This window comes from Lucilia cuprina, chromosome 4 (assembly GCF_022045245.1).
Source record: "Lucilia cuprina isolate Lc7/37 chromosome 4, ASM2204524v1, whole genome shotgun sequence".
Taxonomy (NCBI): Eukaryota; Metazoa; Arthropoda; class Insecta; order Diptera; family Calliphoridae; genus Lucilia; species Lucilia cuprina.
In genome coordinates, this window is record NC_060952.1 from 44,554,569 (window position 1) to 44,580,736 (window position 26,168).

Genomic DNA, 26,168 nt, shown 5'->3' on the forward strand with positions numbered 1-26,168 from the left:
CGATTTTGTCGGCCGGAACACCTTTACTTTGGCGCCCCTCACCCCAAAGAACAGCCTAAAGCCCACCTTCTCCAGCTCAACGGAGCCAGCTTCTGTGATGGCGAGAATAAATTGAATTTTGATCTAAATTAATTGCTATAAAAGTTGACGATTATTTACAAATTGTATCATTCGTTTCTTGTATACATTTAAGCAAAGAACTAAACTTCCAATTATTTTAACATGGCTTTTAAGGTAAATAAGCACAAACGCAAATTGTTGTCATGCGACAATAAAAATACAAAAAAAGCATTTAAAATTTTTGTTTTGCTTAAAAATTAATTAAATCATTCAAGTTCAAGAAATTAAACAAATAAATATTTATTGATTTATTTTTTCTTTTGTCTACAGTTTGTTTTCGCAATTGCTTTTGTAGCAGTAGCCAGTGCCGGTTACGTTCCAGCTGCTCAAGTTTATCATGCCGCTCCTGTTTCCGTACATGCTGCTCCCTTAGCTGTTGCTCAAAAGGTTGTTGTTAAGTCAGAGGAATATGATCCTCATCCCCAATATAGATTCTCTTATGGTGTTGATGACAAATTGACTGGTGATTCCAAGAGCCAAGTAGAAGAACGTGATGGTGATGTAGTGCGTGGTGAATACTCTTTGATTGATGCTGATGGCTACAAACGTACTGTTCAATACACTGCTGATGCCCACAATGGTTTCAATGCTGTCGTACATCGTGAACCTCTCGTCAAGACTGTTGCTCATTATGCTGCTCCCGCTGTAGTAAAAACTGTTGCTCCAGTTGCTCATTATGCTGCTCCCGCGGTAGTAAAAACTGTTGCTCCTGTTGCCCACTATTCAGCTCCCGCTGTAGTGAAAACGTTTGCTCCAGTAGCTCACTACTCCGCTCCTACTGTAGTCAAGACTGTAGCTCCAGTAGCTCAATACGCTGCTCCTGCATACACACACTATTCAGCTCCAGCTGTAGTTAAAACCTTAGCTCCTGTTACTCACTACTCCGCACCAACTCATTATACATCTTATTCTGCACCAGCTGTTTCATACCATCACTAATTGGCTGAAATTATGAGAAATTGTTGATCCATTCGAATATTTATTTTACGAGTACAAAAGAAATAAAATATGTTTAGTTAATATCAATAAAAAAATAATAAATACAACTTGTTTTTCATTCATAAATATCAATAATACATTTAAAATGGAAGTTTAATCACTGGTCGTATAATACATAAGAACATTCTAGGTTCTTATTTAATTCTAAGATGATATAGAAATTAAAATGGAATTCTTAACTCCGTTTTAAAGCATATCGAAATATTGGCCGTAGACTCGGAATATATAAATAAATATTAACACTCTGAGTTGTTTTTTAAGACTTATTTTATTTAAACTACAAATTTGTACCAAAATTGACACAAAAAATAATACATTAAAATATGTTAATGGTGGGTATTTAATTTATTTTTTTCATTTATTCATTAATTATCTATTTATTTTTTACTTGCTGAAATTTAATGAATACTTAAAAAATAATTCATTCTAATGCCTTTGGATACACAATATTTTTGTTTTACCCTCTAATATAAATAAAAAACCCACTTAACGATTTTGAAAATTCTAACTTCAATAGTTTTACATGTTCAGATGAATATTAAAGTAATTTGTGCAATACTTAAAGAATCTTGTTCTATTAGTTTCCCAGTTAAACGAAATTTTGTATTTAATTCATATGGGAGTACCAAGTACCACATTGGAAGTCCGTCCGGTATACTCTAAGACTGAACTTTGAGATGACTGTCAAAGTTCTTCAAGTAAAATTTAAAGATTCTAGAGCTCTAATAGTTTCTGAGATATACGATTTTTTATATTTTTCCGCTATTTCTCCTTTAAAATGTTCAAATGAATATTAAATTTTTTGCGCAAAATCTTAAGAATTTAGTTCTATTAATTTCCAAGCTAATTAATATGTGAGGTGCCGCTCTCCTCATGGGTAGTACTCCAATTTATTACCCAAAATGCTTACATGAATGTTAGAGTTATTCGTGCAAAATTTTAAGATTTTAACTGTAACAGTTTCCAAGATAACCGAATTTTTTTATTTAATTTATATGGGAGGTGCCATGCCCCCTAATGCTAGACCGCCCACTTTTTATCCTAAATATTAATATTGACACTAAAGTGGCTCCGACAAAATTTGAGGGCTCTAACTGTTCTATTATCTCAAATATACGGATTTTGTATTTTCTTAATATGGGCGTGGCTCCTCGCCCACTTGAAATTTCAAATTAAATTAAGAAGTAGTTTATTACCTATTCCAGACATACAGGAATACGCTGTGAGAATTTGAAGAAGATCGGTACAGCCGTTTAATAGTCTATAACGTTCAAACAAACCAACATTCATTTTTATATATATAGAATAGATAGATAGATAATAGATAATACTAAAATATTTCATACAATTTCGTATATATACGGAGCAATTTCGTGGTGCGAGACAACGAAAGATTCGTGCAATGTACGACATTTTTCGTATATATTAGGCATGGATTATTTTTAGTTTACGAATATGTTATGTTCCAAAAGTAATATGTATTGTTTTTGTGTAAAATAGTGTAAAATATTTTTCAATGAAAAGGTTATAATTTGGTGTTCGAATGCTTGAATTGGGGTTTGTTAAATTTATTAGTCCACGTGGGACAAAGCTGGATGCAAAACTGGCATGCCAGTCGGAATGGGTTCTACTCACTGTACCACAATGAGTGATAATCCCTATCTCTTTGTTAAATTTTGTATTTCTATGTTTAATATTGTGCCATATGAAGAACAAATAAATTCTAAAAATATTTTAGAATTTTTTTATAAATTTTCATTTAATAAGAACAGTGATTTATGTGTTTCTGTTTTAAACTTTCAAATTCACAGAGTAACATTGAAGAATGTAAAAGTACTACATTCTTTCATTTTTAATCAGTAAGGAATTGTGTTTTTTTCTTTATATTTAAGTAAAGTACAATCTGAAGAACGAAAAGGTAGCAAAAAATCACCTCTTATGGGTTTTTATTAGTCATGTTATAAATATAAGTTTAACCTATGTGGAAAGTTCCAATGAAAAGAGTACCATTTGTCAAAGATATAACGCAAACGATCCAATTCTGCATTAATTTGTTCCGGAAAAATTGTGCTTTCAAAAAACACCAATCAGTTTACGCGAATTTGATCCTATAGTAACCTTAGTATCCGTAGTATTTATATTATTTCAAAAAATATAAATACTACAGAGTCCATATAATAGGTATATCTAATGAGAATATGTCAATAAATCGAGAAAGTTTTCTAAAAAAGTACCACAAATACAGTTTTCTTACTTTTACACACAAAAAAAAGGACTAAAAGTCCTGTTTCGAACTCAAAATTATGAAGGATGTGTCCAAAATTTTATTGTGTTTTTTAGTTAAAAAGTTAGGAAAGACTCAAAAAGGTACCAGAAGTTGATGCAAATGTCCAAATTTCCAAATTTAATTTCTTAGTGGATCTAAAAACAATAATTTTTCTACTGTCAAATTTCAGCCGTTTGGACTGTGCGATTATGAATCAGGCAATCAATAACGCTACTCTTCTATATATATAGATTAAAAGAAAGCCATTACTAGAGAACTTTTAAGTAATGACGACGGTAAGTAGTTGCCATTGAAATGTATTCTGTTCAGTAGGTTATTATTCATAACATACATATTTAAAATTATTTGGGAAAATACGTTTTATTTTTATGTATATTAGGTTTTTTAAGAATTACTGAAAATTATTAAAAAATTTTTTTCATCCATGTAAGTATATACATCCAAATATATATTTCAAACGGAAGTATTACTGAATGTTACTTTAAACAATAATAAAATACATATGAACATATCTTATGGTAGAGATTATAACGTCTAAATACAAAGAAATTACTTACAATAAAAAAATCAAATTCGATCTAAATTAATTGCTATAAAAGTTGACGATTACTTTCAAATTGTATCATTCGTTTCTTGTTTACATTTCGATAAAGAACTAAACTACCAATTATCTTAACATGGCTTTTAAGGTAAATAAGCACAAACGCAAATTTGCTGTCATGTGACTCTGATTAAGCAAATTAAGCATTACGAGCAAAAATTGTATTTATTAAAAAAAAAACAACGGAATTAATTTCAATTGTATAAAATTAAACAAATATTAATTGGTTCCTTTTCTTTGTAGTTTGTTTTTGCACTTGCCTTCGTAGCTGTTGCCAGCGCTGGTTATGTTCCAGCTGCTCAAGTTTTTCAGACTGCTCCAGTTTCGGTACATGCTGCTCCCGAAGCTGTTGCTCAAAAAGTTGTTGTTAAGTCAGAGGAATATGATCCTCATCCCCAATATAGATTCTCTTATGGTGTGGATGACAAATTGACTGGTGATTCCAAGAGCCAAGTTGAAGAACGTGATGGTGATGTAGTGCGTGGTGAATACTCTTTGATTGATGCTGATGGCTACAAACGTACTGTTCAATACACTGCTGACGCCCACAATGGTTTCAATGCTGTCGTACATCGTGAACCTCTTGTCAAGACTATTGCTCCAGTTGCTCATTATGCTGCTCCTGCCGTAGTAAAAACTGTTGCTCCTGTTGCCCACTATACAGCTCCCGCTGTAGTAAAATCTTTTGCTCCAGTAACTCATTACTCGGCTCCCACTGTGGTTAAAACTGTTGCTCCAGTAGCTCACTACTCCGCTCCTACTGTAGTAAAGACTGTTGCTCCTGTTGCCCATTATTCCGCTCCAGTCGCTCACTACACCACTCCTGTTGACCACTACTCCGCTCCAGTCGCTCAATATTCCGCTCCTACACATTACACATCTTATGCTGCTCCATCTGTTTCATACCATCATTAAGCTATTTAAATTACTATATAAATTGTTGATCTAATCGAATATTTATTGTACGAGTTCAAACGACATGTAAAATCAAAATATGTTAAGTTAATAAAATGATATTGATAAAATTTAAAAAATTTATTTGAATCAAACTTTTTCACAATTCTGAAAGTCTAATGTTAATAAGTATACCTGGTTGCTCCATTTAGTATTGTTATGGTAACATAATGCTAATCCTTATTGACATTTTTGTGAATCCATATAAATAAAATCAAAGAAGGGTTTTAACTATTTTTAATTGGTATCTCTCTTAGATTGGTATCTTTTTTTCAAAATTGCTACATGTAAAAAATTTGGGGAATAATGTAGAACCATTACTACAGACGCATAATCAAGAAATAGATTTTTCTTTTAGTTTTTTATATTTACCATTATATTTTTAATTTATTATATAATACAATAAACAAAACTAATATAATTTTTAATATTATGTCAAAAAAACATGCATAAATTTCAAAACAATAAAGAAATATTTTTTAAAGGTGATAACGCGGTAGAATGCCATATAAATATAATTTTGGCAACACCCCTACAATTTTTCAGATAACACACTTTATAAAAAAAACTTAAGTTGTTCATTGCCCTTTAGAGTAAAAATTTTGGGAGAAAACAAAAATAAAATTCACTCGAACTGTTTTTGTTGATTTGATTATTATTTACAGATGGCTCTTTTCTTACTGGAGTGACTTTAGACTTTTGTCCATTCTTATCGCTGTATTTAGATCTTTCTCGGAATTTCTCATAATGACCCTTCATCTGCTCTACTTTACTCTAGAGTAGACAAAACTAGTAACTCATAAGTAAGTAACAACAAATCAACCAACGATCAATTCTTCTACTTGTCTCATTTTGTAAAAGACTGCAAAATACAAAATGTATTTGTTGAATACACAAATGTTGTTCAACGGATTTTGATTGTGTTCTTGGCAAATGATAAAAACACACAAAGTTTCTACAAAAATAATACCTTAAGTTTTCTTTGTACAATTTATTTCGATTTTACACCATGGTTAAAAGGAATAAAACACAAAAAAAAAAAATACACTGTCGGAAAACAAAAGATGAAGAAAAGATCTTTTGTTAAATTATGATTGTCCATTCGCATTGCACCCTAAGATTCCAACCAGTACCAGCAGTCAAAAACAAATACAACAAACAAATGGACAAATATTTGTTTCAATGGGTGATCAAACTTGTTTCGAATTAAAATGCAAAAGTTCTTTCTGAAAATAATAAAAGTTCATAGATCTTTTGGATGCATCTTTTTCTCTGCTACTGCATTATTTAGATGCCGTTTTGTACAATTCACAAGAATGTGTGTTTCATTGAATCTTTATTAGATCGCATTATCCGTGTGATGTGTGTAATTTGTCCGAGAGATAAAAGATGAAATACCGACTCGCTGACTGACTGGCTGGATTGTTGGTTAGTTTCATTCATTTCATTATTTGATAATAAAAAACTCGAGAATTACCTAACAAAAGTTTTAATGCAAAACACAAATCAAGAAACTTTCATCAATGCAAAACAAAAACTAAATTTATTACTAAAAACAACATCTTCTAGAAAGAAACAAACATATCTAAGGCACAGTGGTTAGAGCTGGCAAAAATGCCTCTCTGAAAAAGTTCTAAATTCATTGTAACTACCTTTTATATGAACACGAATTCCGCCGCCAAGTTTTGTTAGGATCAGTTAAAAACTTTAAAAACAACACAGAAAGCATGATAAAGCTTTCTGTGTTGTTTTTAAAGGATTTCAAAGTTCTAAAAAGTACATTTTTAAAAAAATATTTTAAAACTCTTCTACAGATCAAACAATACCAAATTTGATGTCAAGACGTTAAGAAAAGTTGGGGAATATTTTTATTTTATTTTGTCAAAAAAGAATATGTCAAAAATGTTTTTTAAAAATTTTTATCCTTTGATATCTATTAAGATTTTCAATGTTATTTGTTTGAAATTTTTTGAAAGACGTTTTTGACATCTTGTAATCTTGACAGAATAAAATAAAAATAACACATAATATTTTACAACTCTTCAGGGTCATTTGACACCAAATTTGACATAATATGGTAAGCACCAGTATTTTTTCAAATTTTGGAGTCCATTTACAATGTTTCATTTAATCCCCAGTGGAAGCTATTACCATCACGTGGTAACTACTACCAGTTATAAATCCTGAAAAAATCGGTAGAATGCACAAAAAACATATTTAAGTCAAACAAAGAAATATATGAGTATAAGTAATTTTCGAAAGTGGAAAAATTATGGTCCTTTCAGGAAGAAAATTATAGAGTGATTTATTTAAAAACAAGTAGGAAAGTATAGTCGGGCATGGCCGACCATATAATACCCTACACTATGAGTATATTTTTAACATTTTTACTTTTTCTAAAGAAACTTTCATGTTGAATATTGCAAAAAATCCAAAGTATTTAAGCAATTTATTGATAAAAAAACTAAAATTTCTAAATGAGGCTTTATATAGGTCAAATATGGGCCGATCCTCGGTAAATTTGGAAAAGGATATATTTTAAATTACAGTTAGTTTTGTTGAGTTTCATTGCGATACAAACGGTTACAAGTCAATTTTAGACGTTTAAGACATTTTTTGAAGGGGGGTTTGTATGGGGGCTAGGGTCAAATAAGGGCTGATCTTTACGAAAATCTGCAGTGTCATTTATACTTATATGAAACTTATTTGTGCCAATTTTTAGAGAGATAGTAGAATATTTGACGTAATTATGGCATACAAAGTTCAAATCGGGAGGTACGGTTGTATGGGGGCTAGGTGAAATAATGGACCGATTTCAACCATTTTCATTTTCAGGTGCCAAAAAACATGCTTGGTCCAAATTTCATCAAATTATCTTGAAAATTGCGGCCTGTACCTTGCGCACAAGGTTTACATGGACAGCCAGCCAGCCGGACAGACGGACGGACATGTCTTAATCGACTCCAAAAATGATTCTGAATCGATCGGTATACTTAAATGTAAGGTACTGGACCAATATTTTTGTATGTTACAAACATCAGCACAAACGTATAATACCCTCCCCACTATAGTGGTGTAGGGTATATCAATTGGGTATACCAATTGTTATGATTTTGAACATATTCTATCTTTCTTTGTTTCTCAGAAAACTACTTAAGAATAACGAAAAAACGTATTTTTTTCGATATAGTATGAAGTTTTGTCTCATAACTTTTTACGTCGTAAACAGATGCTTTTCAATACCAAACTGCTTAGGACAACAATAAATATTTCTGGTAAATTTGGTCAGGCGGACATAGCTAAATCGACTCAGAATATATACTTTGTTGGGTCTAAGATTAATATTTCATGGTGTAACACACGGAAAGATAAACTTTTATGTACATAAATTTTCTTAATAATATATAACAAATGGTTTTCGTACTATACACGAAATTTTCATAAATATGTACAGTGGACGTCCACTAGTACGAATTATATAATGTCAGGCCCTTTCGTAGTACCGAAAAATTCGTATTATTGAACAACACATTTTGTACGTTTAAATTCAAATAATACACATAAATAATAGGATTTTATTTATTTTTGTTCTATTTTTCATGAAAAATTACATAACGAAACAAAATGTAATAAATATGTATTATTTCAAATTTCTTGTAAATAAACAGGCATAAAAGGCTTATATTTACGTATACGAATTGTTAATAAAATTATCGTGAGTCCAATGGTTGAAATGAGATATAGAAGGTTTTAAATTTTAATGTTTTTAAAAATATGTGTGCCAAAGACAATTTCCATGTACATATCTGTTCCAAAATGTATAAAACATGTTCAGATTACATAAAACTTTAATTAGAAACTTGAATTGAATATACTTTCAAAAACAATTCTCTAATTTAAAATTTTCTCTTGAAAAATTGGAATAGTTAAAGGATCACATATAGTAATGCTTAATCCCATTGAAATGTGGAGTCATACTACTTTCAAAATTGACAGTTCCTACATATATAAATACCATTTTACTTATTAGAAAATCCATAATTAAACATTGTTGTTTATTACTTTGCAAAATGATTCCTACGACCTTTTCAATAACAGCGCTTTTGAAGCTTCAATATTGTTCTCATTGGCGATATCATTAAATTTAATTTCTTCTCTTTGGTCATCGAAATTACAAGAAAATAAATCAATTACACTAAATAACTGTTGATTTGTAAATATACATACAGTAAATTGTGTGTATAGGACTTTTAAAAACACAAAACATTTGTAATAAATACAAAAAACTTCAAAATTAGTGAGCTAAGGGTGAATGATATCGAAATCATAAAATAAAAACAAAACAGAAACTTCATTCATACGCAAATAAAACCAAAATTCCCATAAAAATGCGTTATTCGTACTATCGAACAGAAAAATTGTGACTTTATTCGTACTATAGAATAGACAATGCAACAATTTTGCCATTCGTATTATTGGACATTCGTAATAAAGAGGGTACGTACTATTGGACGTCCACTGTATTACGATATTATACGAAATGTGTTTCATAAATAGTAAAAAAAATCCAGAAAATTTCTTCTTGATATTACGAATTTCATAAATAGTCATATTGTTTGATTTTAAACAGAAACACTTCGTATATTATTAGAATCAAAATAATTTTGTAGTTGGATTACATTTAATAACTTAAAATAGTAGGGAAAATGTCATATGGTAACACCGGCTATAATAAAAATTACGAGGTTGACTGAAAAATAACAAAAATTATATCTTATGTATATACATATGTACCCACTTTTAAAGAATGTATTGTATTATTTAGTTTATTATGATCTTATGATCTAAATCATGATCTAAAGTAAAAATTATATGGGATTGAGCCGTTCCTTTAAAAATATTGTTTTTGTCGAATTTTGTCTCCATACTTTTATTCATAAGGGCGATCATATATGGGATTAGTATCAATTAAGAATTGATCTTCATAAAATTTGGTACATAAATCTTGTTTCTGTCGCATTTAAAGTAATTTTCTGAAAGTTCTCATAAAAATGTTTGTTCCTATAAAATTTGAATATTCTCTCAATAATTATCATTTAATAACTGTGTGTGTTCCGGTTATCCTTACCACTTACAGAATATTATTCAGTCAAGACCATGTATGTTAAAATTAATGTTGAATCTTTTAGAAAATTAAAAAAGTACAATTTATGAGATAAAAAGTACTAAAAAGTTGTCTCTTAAAGAATCTTAATCAATGAGGATTGTGTATATTTAATAATCATATGTTTTGAGTTCATATTAAAGAACATACAAAGAGTATCATTTGAAGAAGAAAAAGTACCAAAAATGGAATAAATTTTACCTAAGTGGAAAGTACTAATAAAGAATACAATTTTTCCCCTTTTCGTTTAGGAATATACTTTTTCGAGAATTATGTTTACAAAATATTCCGTATTTTAATCTATATATCACAGATAAAACTCAAACGATTCAAATCTGCATTCATTTGTTCCAGAAAAATAGTGCTTTCTTAATGTCCTAAAAAAGTACCATAAATACAGTTTTCTCCCTTTTTCACAGAAAAAAGGCTGAATTTTAAAAAAAAGTACGAAACAGGTGTCTCATAATTTTGAGAGATGTATCCAAAATATTTAGAAAAATTTCAATATATTAATTAGTTTAAAAGTTTTAAAGGGCCAAAAAAGGTACCAAAATCACCTTTGTAACACATTTTTACCCCTTAAAGGTACGAATTTCAAAAAAGTACCAGACACCCATCTGCTCATTTTAAGAGTAGATACACGTGCATTTAAAACTTTCTTTGTATCTCTCTATATTGTGTAAGATAATTAAGAAAACCTGTTTTACCCGTTTTTCCCCTTTTTACCCGTAAATGTGCAAATTTCCAAAAATACCTCCTTAGTGGATCTACATAACCAAAAACACATCTGCTGTGAAAATTTCTTTCATGATTCATGATTCTAGGTTCAGCCGTTTGGGCTGTGCGATATATATAATATATATATATAATATATATATATATATATATTATATATATATATATATTATATATATATATATATATTATATATATATTATAATATATATATATATATATATACATATATATATATAATATATATATATATATATTTATAATTTATATTATAATATATATATATATTATATATATATATATATATATATATATATATATAATAATATATAATATATATATATATATATATATATATATATATATATATATATAATATATATATATATATATATATATATATATATATATATATATATATATATATATATATGTTTTGAATCTGTCTACCGATCTTTACAACATATTGTATTATGAGGCCATAGACAATCAAACAAAAAATTAATTGACTAAACCAAAAAGATTTGATCGTCAAAGGGTTAAGTAAGTCATTATTTATGTACAAAATTTCAAAATTTTAAAATTTAGTAAACAGTACTTTCTTTTTCGATTTCTTCAAAAAATTATCATTAAAATCTTAATCGATTAAATTTTATTTTCTTAAAAAAAAATTCCAACAAACTAGGTCTAAGAAAACTAACATTTCTTTTATTCTTTAATAATACCACTGTGCATTAAAGAAGATATTCAAATAAACAGAGTGCAATGACCAGAAAGTGATATTTTACTTCCTTAATTGTTGTTGCTTTTGTTAATTTCTTGAATTGTGTCTGGCCTGATTATTTTACTCACACAAGTCGATTGGACGCATAAATTCTCGCAAATAAAATTTCAAAACACTCAAATAATAATCGCACATACAAACCAAAAGAGATTTTTTGAAAATTTCTTAATATAATAAGAAAAACGTTTATATGAGTTTAAGTACTTGAAAAACAAAATAAAATTAATGAGAAAGAACATTTAGAAATTGGTCAACAAAAAATGAAAACAAAATATATATGAAAACAAAAATCAACATTAAATCACATTAACAGAAAACAATTTAACAACATTGTAAGCAAAAAACCAGCTGTTGCCAATAAATTTAGAAGATTTGTTCTCTATTCTTCTTTACAAAGGATGTGGCATACAGGGAACTTAAGAACAACTGCGACTGAAAAGTCGAAGTCTGTCTGCTGGATAAAATTACAAGTGTGTTCAAGGTCATTACATGGAATCACAGCCAGCATCTCTGGCAGTTCATTACTCTTTCGTCTAGTTACCCCAAAAATGCAGCAAATAGTTAAAATTTAAAAATATACTCTCAACCGATTGTCTGACGGTACACCTGGTGCAATGTCGAAAGTAAAATACTTAAATAGTTGCAAGATAATGAAATAATGTTCTTTTTCGCTTTGTTCTCCTGATTCTATTCTGTTATTATTATTTAAAATAAAGTTTAGCAACTCTTTCCACATACAACATAGATCAGGGATCGATGGATGCATGGTTGGTTTGTTTCGCATTGTTTTTGACCAAGTAGTGTAAATACAAGTTGCTGACCTTTTTGAGTGCATCATTCGAAATGATGGAAAGCAACAACTGAATAAAACAGGGAACAAATAAAAGTGTTCAACAACCAACATTCAATGACACTCCCTTGTGCCTTCAGTAATATGTTTAAATTATTTAAAGGATCACAACAATGCAATCACAGTGAGACGAACCCTTCTTCTTTCTTAGTGTTTTTTATTTATTTATTTTTTTTTTTTTTTTGGTTTGTACGAGAATCTGAGTGTTTGTAAGTATCTTCTGTCTTTTCACATTCTTCAGTCTAAAACTTGTACTATCAATTATCAGCCAGCCAGCTAGCCATCCACCACTGCAATCCCTTAACTTTTTTTCTTGAGATTCTTAAAGATTTGTTTTGTTCCTTCAACTTGCCCAGTTGAATGTAAGAAAGTTGTTGCAAAATATACTCCATGCTAATTTTTACTCAATTCTAGTATGTGTTGCTTGCTGGATTGTTTTTGTTTTTCTTTGGATTTTACTCCTTTGAGTTTGTGTATAAATATGGGTTGTCATCTCCTGATTCATCATTCAGTGTTTTGTGTTGAGACCGTTCAGAGTTTTTTGTTTGGAGATTTATTTTTTTCGTCATTTACCGGACATTTGTTCGCGTTACGTTTTTTTGGTATACCCTACATCAACATTTTCTACAATATTATCATCATCATCATTTACAAAATTACTAAATGATCATCGAATCAATTATAAATTCTTCCAGTTTTATGACAGAAAAACAACAATGAACCGATTATGGATTAAATATACAAATTTATGGTTTATGTCTGTCTGGATCAGAATAAGGTATTATTTTGATTTTTAGTTTAAAACAAAATTGTTTACTATGAAATACTATGAAAAGAGTCTTAATATTTGTTTTGATAAATTACAAATCAAGTGCTAATTATACGTACTGATTTTAAAAATATAATCCATAGTGAAAACACTTTCAGAAAAAAAACCAGAACAAACAAATAGATCAATTACAATAAGTTTCTTTTATGACTCTGTTTTCTAAATATCTTTTATTAAAAATTTAAAGTTGGTTACCTCAATTGTATTTCAGTTTGCTTAATTCCTATTAGTGCGACAACTTAATTAATTTCTATTAAAAAAACAGTTAATAATTGGATTGACTGTTAATTCGACAATTGCAATAAAACTGTCTGTAAATATTTTTAGTTACAAAAAAAAACAAGAGTCTTAAATAAATAAAAGTTATTGAGGGTTTATTGTAGGAATTTTGTATAGAAAATGTGAGTACTAAACTTAAAATAACTGATTAATATTTGTATGAATACGGGGGTAAGAGATTAAGATTTAATATATTTATTTATAGTGCATTATTAATATTAAGCCTTAAATCATTTTCTGAAATCTATCTCATAAATGGAATTTGTAGTTAGAAGAGTTACTGATGTTGACTTTATTTTTCTAAACACTTAAACAAATTCATTAGAAAAATTCTTTAACTGATTCAGCAAAAGGTAACCACTTACTTTTCAGTGACTTTGACTTACAAAAATTAAATCTAAAATAAAATTTTTAGGTGAAAATTTGAAGAGCAATAAATTAGCTAACAGTGGTACAGTGAGTAGAATATTTGACTTCTATATAAGCGAAATTGCAAATACTTTTTAACACCCTATTTGTAAGCGAAAGTAAAAGTATTCCAATGTTATTACCGTGTTGAAAAATTTCGGTAGTCGATTGCTCAGAATGTTTTGTTAACACTTAATTCTATAATTTCAGTGCCATAGTAAATATATTAAAACTAAGGTACTAGTGGAACCTGTTCTAAAAGTATCGTAAATAAAAGAATATTTGATTTTTCTTGTATTTTATTCATATGGAAGGTACCATGCCCTTTACAATATATACAACATTTGAATATTCTACTTCCTCTATTTTTCCAGATGTAAAATTTAATTAATTTTTTAAGTCCCTATTGCAAGTAAGATTATTTTTCGGCAAATTGTTCACATGTGATTTCAGTGTTGCTCGTGCAAAATTTGAGGATTCTAGCTATAATGGTGTTCCCAATGTACAATTTTTTATATATGGGAGAAACCATTCCCCCGTGATCCGCTAATTTATTAGGCAAATACTAACATGGATGTCAAAATTTGTTTGTGCAAAATATTAATTATATATATGGGATGACATGCCCACTATTTTTATCCGCCCATTTTTAAACAAAATATTCATATTGACACAAAAGTTTATCGTACATGTGTCAAAGTTTTTTAATATGTAGTTGTAAAGTAAGTGGACGTGGCATCTCCCCCACTTGAATTTCAAAGCAAAAAGTTGCCTTTTTTTCAGACATACAGGAACACACACAAAGGGGAAAAAGCAATATACACGTCTGGAACAAAGTTGACACCAAAGTGTTTATAGTTTTTCAATAACTATTGACAACGGATTGTTAGCTCACTACGTTTGTTAACATTAGACAACGGATGTGTATAAAATTTGAGTAGTCAATAATTGTAAACACTCTGGTGTCAATTTGGTACCAGGCGTGTATATTTCTTTTTTTCTCTGTTTAAGTATTAACATACAAACAAACACAAAATTTGTGTATCATAAATTCTATGATTAAGATTGTCCGATAGTCTTCAGATTTCTTTAATTGTTATATATAAACCACCAATGTTTTATACCTGTTTGATTTTTTGTAGTTTTGAGCAAATTATATCTTTTTCAAAATAAACAAGTAAGAGTTCTATATTAGGCTGTGCCGAATCTTATATATCCTTCACCATGATGTTTTAAAAAACAGTCATTACGAATTTTATTACAAAAAATAAAAAAATTCCAGTTGTAGCCCATTTTATACGATCTAAATTAATCCGGGCTCTACATGCTGATCTTCATATTTCTAGGTTCAATATTATAGAAAATTCAAAAAGTACCTTTTGTAGAACGAGAAAGTACCAAAACGTCCCCTTTTATGTGTTCTGGACTTATCCGGGCTCTACATACTTAATATCATGTTTCTAGGTTCAATATTGTAGAAAATTCAAAAAGTACCTTTTGTAGAAAGAAAAAGTAACAAAAAAATCCCCTTTTAAGTTTTCGAACCTAATCCGGTTCTACATACTAAATTTCATGTTTCTAACCAATAACAACATAATCCTTGTTTGTATCGTGACGTCATGCTCAGCATTGTTTTTATAAACAAGTGCAATAAAAAATTTACCGTGTGATTATGTGTTTTGTTGTTGTAATTTACAGTTTTTGTCTGCTCATATCTCCTGTATTTATGGACCGATTTTGCTGATTTTCTCGAAAGCATGTCTAACAGAATTATTGAAGATTCGGATCTCGCCGATATCTGGGGTCCTCTAAAAATTGATTTCAACAAACACACAGACGGACAGACAGACGGACATAGCTTAATCAACTCCGCTATACTTTATGGGGTCGGAAAATTATATTATAGAAATTACAGACGGAATGACAAACTTATACATATATATAGCCTTCTCACGAAGGTGAAGGGTATAAAAACAGAGTTGTTTTATTTTCTACGTTAAGAACATATATTTATAATATAATTACAATATGGGATTAATTCAATCTTTTGGATTCTAACATCAATTTTATTTTTATCTTAAATGGAGTATGCATTCGTACATACAACAATTTACCAAACCAAATGTAAAATTGCTTACTTTTTTATTTACAACACTTTAAGAAAACGGAAATATCATTTCTCACTTACTGTTAAAACTGAAATACTTATACGTTATAAACCAAATAAGAATTATATCAATTAATTTTAGTACATTTCAAAAGTTGTTCTATTGTTGTGTTCCATATGCAAACATAAAAACATAACTCAAACAAAAAACATTTATTGAACCAAATAAAAATTTTATAAATTTAAACAAGCGATTGTTAGGAAAAAAATTTTCATATTTTTTTCTGTGTATTTCAATCAAGTATTTTGTACGATAATAAAATTAAATTTTTTTAGTCTAATCAGTAAATAAACTGTTGTTATTTAATAGTATTACAACAATTAAACTTCTAAAACAAATTCAAATACGAAATTTCAAAAACTTCTAATTTCGAACACTTAAAATTTTCGATTTCAACCATCAACATTTCTGATTTTGAACAAAAAAACCTGAGACGCCCTACTTTAGTTTGTGGGTAGGGCATCTCGAAGCGTTAAGACAAAATTTGACATGGTCATAAGCTCAGATTATTTAAGTTTATGTTTTGAAAATTAACCCCACAAATTTGCAAGAAGCGCTGTGGGGACTCAAAATATGTATCGGAAGGGGGAAAATGTACTTGTATAAAAATTTTATTTATCGAAGTTACCCTACTTTGAGTCCCAATAGCGCCGCTCTTGTATAAATAAATCCATTTTGTTCCACTGTTGGCTGTTAATGTATTCTATTTAAAATGAACAAAATAAATTTTCTTTTTTCAGATGATTCCCGAGTTCCAACAATCTCCAGATGTCCCCGTGTGATAAGCAAAGGTGATACATGAAACTCTAAAGGGATACTCAATGCTCAACACTGAATCGCCCAACGATGCTGGGATACTTCAAACGATGTTTCGATAATTAAACAAAATTTTAAATGTTGTTGATAGTTTAGGTTAAATCAATAAAAAATTGCAATAGGCGTAAAAAATGTTTGCTGGCCCAGCAGCAAAGTGTTGTGTGTTTTTCTAAATGAATGTAGGGTATCTACTTAATATGAAATTATTTTAGTTACTATCTTAAAGTGAGCATTCCTTTGTTATGGAATGTTTTGGAATATATATTTTTTAATACCAAGATTGTGCAAAGACTTCCGCATTATTTAGTTGGATTCCATGTTTTTGCTCTGAATATAAATTAAAATCACGTTTAAATTTAATTAAAATATTTATGATAAATTAAACAATTCAGTTTGGTGAATTGTTTCAAAAAACCTAAACGTATAATTTGTATGTACAAAACACTCAAACGGTACTATTCAATTTTAACACAACATTAAACAGGAGTGATATATATGCATATGTATGTATGTATGTATGTATGTATGTATGTATGTATGTATGCATGTATGATGTATTGATATTTCGTATATCTGTAGCTGAGTGTTTTAGACACGTAATTTTAATTAGGTTGCACTATCAACTAAACAATATATAAATTATATTTTCGGTATTTTTGTTTCTATTTTTAAGTGTTTTTTACCACATATTTTTGTGACCAACTGCTGCTACACAATATTCCGTTTAAGTGTCTACCTTTCTCGTCTGGACTTTAGCATGTTACTCCCCGTTTTAATTGACCTTCGTCTATCATTTGCGCACAATCGTGAAACTATTTGTGGTTAATAAAATAATGAAACGAAAAAAAACTATTTCATTTTTTTAAAACATTAACAATGTGTTTTCAAAAAATATTACCGTTTATTGTCCACGTCTCTAAACTTTTCATTTGTGTGAAAAAATATTTGTATCTGCTAGACTCAAAATTTATTAGTCAGAGATTCTCAATGTAAAAATTTAAAAAAAAATCAAATATACTGAATTATTTATTTGAAAAAATATCATAAATATATAAGAATTGAGATAAACAATGACATTTTAAATAAATATTTTTTTATAAATAAAATCTGAATAGTCGTTGAAATAGCGACAAAGGCTGATATAGTCAAATTCGATGTTAAGATACATATCTCGAAAACCTGGTGTGATGGGTAAATTAAGGTTCGTATTTAGACCAATTCGAAACATTGTCCAAGAAATCCGATAGATATATGTATGTACGTCAAGGTGGCTTTAGATTTTGTTGGCAACTGTTAATAAATGTATTTTGGAAATTTACCAACGAAGCGGTACGATTTGGATTTCCAATACAAATGATTTTGTGACATACCAGTACAAACTATTGGGAATCACTGTAAATTGATTATTAAACCAATTAAAAAATTAACTAGAGTATGTGATAATATATTACTGCTATTATATACAAATATAAAAAATGTTTGGTGTGAATAAAATCTACGCAAACACATTCTTTAAATGACTAAATGTCTGTATAATACAATTTGGTTTTGGAGAACTGACTAAGTGATATAGTTTTTTATATATGTATATATTTTTAACTTGTTTATGTTATTATTATTAGCTTTGAGGGTTTTATAATATTTTTAGAGAGTCACAATAAACTTCAATAAAAGTCTATTTTTAACAATTCAATTTAATGAAATCATTTTTAAAGCTTAATTCAAAACTATGTATACAAACTGGTACAACGTAAAAGATTTATTTTTCTTGGCTACTGAGTTTATTGGTAAACTGTCTGACTGGCAGACTTGTAACTACTCAGTACATATGTACATACGTTCATACATATTTGATTATTGTGTGCAAGTAAATAAAGTACTTTGTGTGAAAGGGTTAAGAGACATAACTACAGATAGACAGACTTGCTACTGTTTCTTTTTCACCTTCAATACAACTTAACAAGTGCGTAAAATGATTTTACTTGAACACTTTTATTTGTTACAATTAAATTAATTTCACAAGATTACGAGCAAATAACAGAAATAAAAAATTACTTTATATTTGAACTTGATATCAAGGACCAACAACAATTATTGGTTTAATTGTCGATTTTATTTAGAACAAAGATTGGGAAAGTCGTTCAAATATTTCATTGATCTTGAGATGTTTAATTAGCTTAATTAAATAAGTTTTTCATTGATCACTTTAATAAAATCTGTGAATGGTTATTTTTGGATTTTTGTTTGAAAGTATTTTTGTAACTATATTTGTGTTTAAAAATATTTTATTCGAATTTATGTAATATACATAACTATTTTTTAAAAATATACATACATGCATAAATAAAAGACTTGTTGACCACTTTTTTATTACCCTACTAATTATTAAAACTTTCGATTTCGGTACAATTTCAGTAATTTAGATTTATCGCGAGAAAAATAATCAAAATTATTGACAGACTATTCCTGCTCCACTAAACGGATTTTAGTGCATTAAAAGAGGAATATACGCCAAACTATTTTTCAATAAATTTTCTGTATAAGCAAAAGAGTACGATAATTTTAAAACATATTTCAATAAAATGCGAAAATAATATGTATTTTAAATCCACTAAAAATCATTTTGGGGACCAAAAATACCATTTCTGCCAAGTTTATCAGCTATACAGTTTCCCTAACAATTACTACTTATATTCAGGGACTCATATTCCTGGACGTCGTAAAGACACCCTCTAGATTTTTGATCGTATCATCCGATATTTGATAATACCTCAGCCGATTGGCGACTCCTATAAGCAGATATCTGCCTATAAGATACTACAATAATTAGGTAGCCTAAAGGACGATTTGATTCCAAATCTTTCAAAATAGAAGCCTCCTTCCACTCTTCCACTCCTGCCGTCAATGAAAACATTTTAACACCATCAGTTCAGTATGACTCATGTACTGAATTCTTATTGGGAACTCGGATGTGAAAGCTTCTGTCGCTTTCAATATAAAAAATCCCGAAGAAATTTGATTAATATCGGCACATAACTGACTCAACCACCTATACAAATTCCATTTCAGAAAATGAATATTTTACTTTAAAGTTCAAATTTACATGTAAAGACACAGAAAAATAGTATCAGCATAAATACTATGAACTGCTTTCATTGATAAAGTTAATAATATTTAAAAATAAGTTCCTAAATTGTACAAAATACGCTAATAAAGGATTGCTATCTACTAAATATGGAAACAGATTAGTAGATAACAGACTTTGTGGCAATTTGTTCATGAATATTGCAGAAAAAAAGTAAAAATACCAAAAAATTCCGTCATGTCATGTTCCGTCATAAAATGTATTTATGAACTTTTAATATTTTGAATGAAAATGGTTTGGGAAAAAAGGCATGTTCGATTTATACAATTTATTACAAAATTCATTCCAGTTATGTATTATTTTTTCCTGTGTATGAAATAAATAAACTTTTTTCTAAATTTGGTTATTTGTTATTCGAATTTTTTGTTGGAATTTGTTTTTGTTGTGGCAACACTGGTACCACCGTTCCCATCATTTTATACCTTGGGATCCCTCTAGTAATTTGTGTATTTAATTTTCGGACCACCATACCTATTTTGATATCTAATTGTTCTAAATGAATGTTCGTTCGCGGACCCCCATACCTATTTTGATATCTAATTGTTCTAAATGAATGTTCGTTCAAAAATAGCGCTTTTTTCTACAGACCATGTTCATAAATCCCCAGGTCGAAAAAATGTTTGAACACAAAAAACTTTCTTTTATAAAATTTTACCAAGAATCTTAATTTTAGGGTAATGAAAACTACAAATTTTTAGTGCTCTTTTCGTAAGGTTAGCGAAAACGTTTCTCACAATATGTAGCGATTGTAGGAGAATTTTGAATGTTTCTTCAAAATTTCCAAAAAAATTATATGTGAAAGCTGTTTCAGAGTTAGTTATCCGCATATTATTTCACATAAAATTTTTGCGAAAGTACTAGGGTGAACGATTATTCGACATTTTCCAAAAACCGGGTTTCGTATAGGTCGAATAGTAGACATTTCAAAAAAAAAACCGGTTGATATTTTTGTAATACAGAAAAACATGGGTGACCGGTTTTTTATTATGTTTAAATTTCATGGTCCAATGATTTTTAACAGTTTAAAAGATTTTAAATTTATATATAGTCGTCTGATTTACATTATTTCTTTACTGGAAAAAACAAATTTAAAAAAGTGGGACACTTCTATTAAATATAAGAAACTATGTAATCCTACCTAAAATCCTTGTTTAGACAATTTTAACAGGCATCAATAATAGTTTAGCTGCCAAGTAATTATTGTAATTGAAATATAATCTTAAGATTGATAAAATTTTATCGTTATAGACAATTGACTACAAATTCTATTCAAAAAAAATTAATTTATGTTACTGATAACGACAACTCATTACCAAGTAATGTATGAAATAAGTACATTACCTACAAAACTCATTACTAAAATTTGAAAATATTTTACTGGATACTGTGAATTAAGAATTTTAATATAAATTTTTTGTATTTTGATAACATTTTTTATCACATCTGAAAATAATTTTCATAGTTAGATGTCATTGTCCGTTTTAGACACTAATAAATAAAACAAGACCCAACCAAACAAAATCGATATAGTAAAAACCTTATCAACAATAAACAATTCTTAAATACCTACATTTTCTAGTTTTTGTACAAATGATGGTTAGATAAATAACCTGTGATTGGCAACGTTAGTATTTAACCCTTATGTTAGCATTTTATACACAAATTTTAAGAAATTTTATTACGAAATTTATGTTCAAGTTAAATTTTTTATCTTTTATTAAAAAATACTAAAAAAGTTTTAAAGATATATCGCTTCACGTTAAAACACCTCACCATAATAATTTTTGAGCCTATTTTTTACGTACGTACTATATTCTACTTTTGATTAATCGTAATTTGTCGGTAATTTGACTTTCAAGTAGCTGTAGTTGGTAGCCCGTTAATAAGATGATGCCCCCATAAACCATTTTATTGCTCTTGTTAACACAAACTACAAATTTCCTGTAATAAAAACGCAATAAATTTAATGATTAAAATTATTTTTATGAAAAGTATTTAAATGGTCTGTGTCTACATATTAGTCAAGGTCGAATTTCATTGAAAGTAAAATTAAGACCATACATTGTTATTTATTTAAACTCAAATTCATCAAAATTAGCTAAGGGAGTAAGTTTAAACAAATTATTATGATAAATTAATACTATTAAGTTTTAAGTAAACACACACTTTTTGAATCGGTTTAGAATTTAATTTTATACTTATTTATTTATATTTTTTGATTTTATAAAATATATACTTTTAAGATCTATATATATATATACGCATATTCATTCTTCTTACGGTTTTAATTAATGAGCTAAATGTCATCATTAAATCCATGTTCGCTGAGCAAGATATTGTTGATCCAAGTTTTTACGACATCAGATGTTACTACTTTTAATTGACAATTAAATTCTATACGCATTAGTTGTTTTTGAGCTATAGAACATTATTTTTTCCCAGCTGTTAACATAAGCTTGTAAATTGTTATAAGCTTTATGTAAAAATAGCTCCATGGCCCATAACATGGCCCAATGTCTGTATATCTATAATTTTAGAAATTTTTATGAAACAATATTTAGCTATAAATTGTATTTTTAGTAATATTGAAATTTTCAAAAAAGTAAAAATAATATCATACACTTTAATATTGAAATCAAATTAATCTCGGTTGTCAATATTGGAGTAAGTTGAAACCGTAGCCTGATTTCAATGAAATTTCGTGGAAATATTTGTTTCTACAATTTTTTTTCAAACTAAATATATAAATGGGAAGTTTCGATTTGGATGAAACCAAGGTTAGTACTTTTGGATATTAAGTAAGACACAAATTTTAACATTAATGTTAATATTATTTAAGTCAAATTAGTTGTATTCTATAATAATGCAATTTTACTTCCGATTAACTTCGAAAAAAAGAAGAGAACTTTTGATAATGACTTCAGAAGTAGCAATATCTTTTAAAGGCTTTATAGTCGTTTAATGACATGCTCAAAAATAAAATTTTTTCAATATTTGTCACTTCATTTTCCCTGATTTCTGTTTGTTTTTGTTGATTTTTTGTGTTCAAAATAAAGGTCCCATCAGAAAACTTTCGACCATTTCAAAAATTCCGGATAGACGAACATTGCACTTTAGGCACATATTTTGTGATACAAATTAATTACTATCCTTTAATCGATAATATTTCTCTGATACACATGATATAATTGGTTACTTTAAATATCCTATTAATAATTGTAAGAAAAAGCTACATATGTAGGCATTTTTATTTAACTATCTTAAATTTCGCAGCAAACACCTTATGTTTTTTTCTTACCTTTTTTAAAAAAAGTTCCCTTGATAAGAATTTCAATATATTATTTTCACAATAACACATTCTTCATATTAAATTATTAATTTTTTCCACAAAATAATTTCAAATTTTAATGAAATTATCTATACTCAGCAGCAATTTTCAACACATCCATACTCTAGGGATTTCCCTTCCATGGAAATATTAACAAAAAGAAAGAAAAAATCAAACACTAGCAAAACCCATTTCGAAAATAAAATGTTAAAATATTTTTTGACATTATTTAGGTTTTAACACGTTTACGTTGTCCAATTGTTGTTTGCTGTTCCAGTTGAATTCTCTGTTCGGTGATCAATCTTAAATTTTCACCGCTTCTGTCAAAAATACTCTTCCTAAAAGTGTGATACTGTTTGATGCAGAATGTGAGCGTATGAGAGTGACACCATCCTCTTTTATTCTCAGCTGGCCATCGTATTAACAATCTCAATGCTTTCGTTGCCTGCTGCCCGCATGGTGTGATGTGATTCATGTTGAGCATTTGCTTTCATGTTGACAGTTTACATTACAAATTACAATGGCTTTTAGAATTTTACGAGAAAATACGAAATATGTACATCCAAATATCTAATGGCACTCTTCTCCACCAACTATCAGTACTTTGAGTGCATTAAATAACAGAAGAGATTTTAAAACCATTAAATCCTTTGGGACATGTTTAAAATTTTTTAAAGGCATAATAAAACAAGAATTTTGCATTGGAATATAAATGTTATTTGTTATTTTAGATCCAAATATTATACGAACGATTTGATTTCGAAAAATTTTAATTATAACAGGAAATATATAATGTAAAACAAAACTAAAATTTAAAGTATACAATATTTACGAAAATATCGTTGACCAACTGTAAAGAAAACTACTACTATAACTATCTATTTATCCACATAAGTGAGATTGAAAATAACATTTCGTTAGCTTAGTAGGCAAACTTAACATGTCCTTGTTTGTAAATTTTACGGGAGAAGCCAAAAACTTTATAACTTATCTTGTATTTCATATTTTAGTTTTCTTTTTCTTAGTTTTCCCCTTTTTTTATATCGGTTGCGAAACAATTTAAAAATAATGCTGTTGAAAACAAATTGCGGTTTTTAAGGACTTAGTACGCTTTTTTTTTCATTTTTTTTGCTTTTCTTAGCACATTTTCTTACGTAAAAGATAATTTGATAGAATTTAACACAAATGTTTTGCTGTGTCTTTCAGACGAAGTAAATTTTGTATTCTAAAATTATATAGTAAAGAATGGCATTCATGGGACCTTATTTGATCCTAGATCCATATAACATCTCCTTCAAATAATTATTGTAACGCTCATATAGAAAAAACTCTAATGAACGTAAATCGATACACTAAATTTTATGAGTATAGGTCCTTATTTGATCATAGCCCCCATAAAAAGTACAGCCGAAAAATTACTCTAATGATTATAACTGTTTTTAAATATGTACCAGAATAGTGATGAAATCTGAAATATTATTGTCTGATTATTGTCAACATTTACTTGTTGTACTTTATTTTTAAAAAGTATTCCATGATTTCTTACTCAATTGAAAATTTTACAAGAAGACCAGCTGTTTGACAACAGTCTTTTTACAAGACTAATTAATGCGTTTATAATATCAAATTGTAAGAACTTAGGATCTTATTCATAAACATTCAATTATTTATTCTTTATAATAATTCGTTGTTCCGATGCATTAAGCAAGTCCGATAATGTTTTGAGAATATATTTATATTATATTTATTTGTGCTAAATTTCATCGCGATATTTGTGCTTATAAGTAAATTTTGGACATTGAAGTAATTTTCTGAAGGGGACTTTGTATAGAAGCTAAGGTCAAATGAGGCCCGATCTTTATGAAATTTGGCAAGATCATCAAGGCTTGTATAAAACTTAGTTTTATTGCTATACAGGTATATCAGAAAACGATTCTAAGCCGATTGGTATACTTTAAGGTGGGTATATGACGAATATTTTTGCATGTTACAAACATCAGCACAAACCCAATATACTCTCCCCACTAAAGTGGTGTAGGGTATAATAACTTTTTATTCTCTAATATTAATTTTACAACTAATAGTTCATGTAATAATGTTTGATTACAACTTCACTTAATTTATATGCCTTTAACCAATCTAATACATACTATATTTTTACATCGGAAAGTACTACAACATTAAATACAATTTCCTAAGAAAATATGCTCTTTACTAACACAACAGTTGTTGGAACACATACTGGCACAAAACCATATATGTAATATGTACAATCTGTGGGATGTTTAGAAAACTAAAGAAGAACAAAACAGCAGGATGTCGAAGTGTTGACATTAAAACGATCCATCTTGAAGCTGTCAGTTTACATTTGGACTAAGGGACATGTCTTATTTAAGGGTTTTAACCATTTTCTGTTATTGTTTCATTGAAATGTAGTTTCTTCTTAAAATTGTTTACAAAATGTTGCTTTAAAAAAAACTAATATTTCTTTATTCACAGTATTTTATTGTTGGGTGATGATATTTCTTTAAATCAATAATTAGAACTTAAATTAGAAAATATTTACTTAGTTATTATTGTAATATTATAAATTTTATTATATATCATTTTTATTTTTTATTTTGTTTTATTGTTACATTTAATTAGAATTTATTTTTAAAGTGATAGATTTAGGTTTGTTTGCTGTTATTTTTTTAATAAT

At 28.4% G+C, this 26,168-nt stretch overlaps 2 protein-coding genes and 1 long non-coding RNA gene across 3 annotated transcripts; all 3 read left to right on the forward strand.

Annotated features, from left to right (window-relative positions):
- The first annotated feature begins 148 nt into the window (after window positions 1–148).
- On the forward strand, window positions 149–1,201 carry LOC111674601 (larval cuticle protein A3A-like). The gene is made up of 2 exons (XM_023435256.2): window positions 149–234; window positions 391–1,201. Exons 1-2 carry the CDS (start codon window positions 223–225, stop codon window positions 1,057–1,059), a joined length of 681 nt encoding a protein of 226 aa, XP_023291024.2. The 5' UTR covers window positions 149–222; the 3' UTR covers window positions 1,060–1,201.
- Window positions 1,202–4,031: 2,830 nt separating this feature from the next.
- Window positions 4,032–5,032, forward strand: LOC111674644 (cuticle protein-like). The gene is made up of 2 exons (XM_023435307.2): window positions 4,032–4,095; window positions 4,251–5,032. Exons 1-2 carry the CDS (start codon window positions 4,084–4,086, stop codon window positions 4,920–4,922), a joined length of 684 nt encoding a protein of 227 aa, XP_023291075.2. The 5' UTR covers window positions 4,032–4,083; the 3' UTR covers window positions 4,923–5,032.
- A 7,974-nt stretch (window positions 5,033–13,006) lies between these two features.
- Window positions 13,007–17,126, forward strand: LOC124419590. Its single transcript, XR_006940705.1, has 2 exons — window positions 13,007–13,272; window positions 16,919–17,126. It is a non-coding gene; the product is annotated as an uncharacterized LOC124419590 (long non-coding RNA).
- The last annotated feature ends 9,042 nt before the right edge of the window (window positions 17,127–26,168 follow it).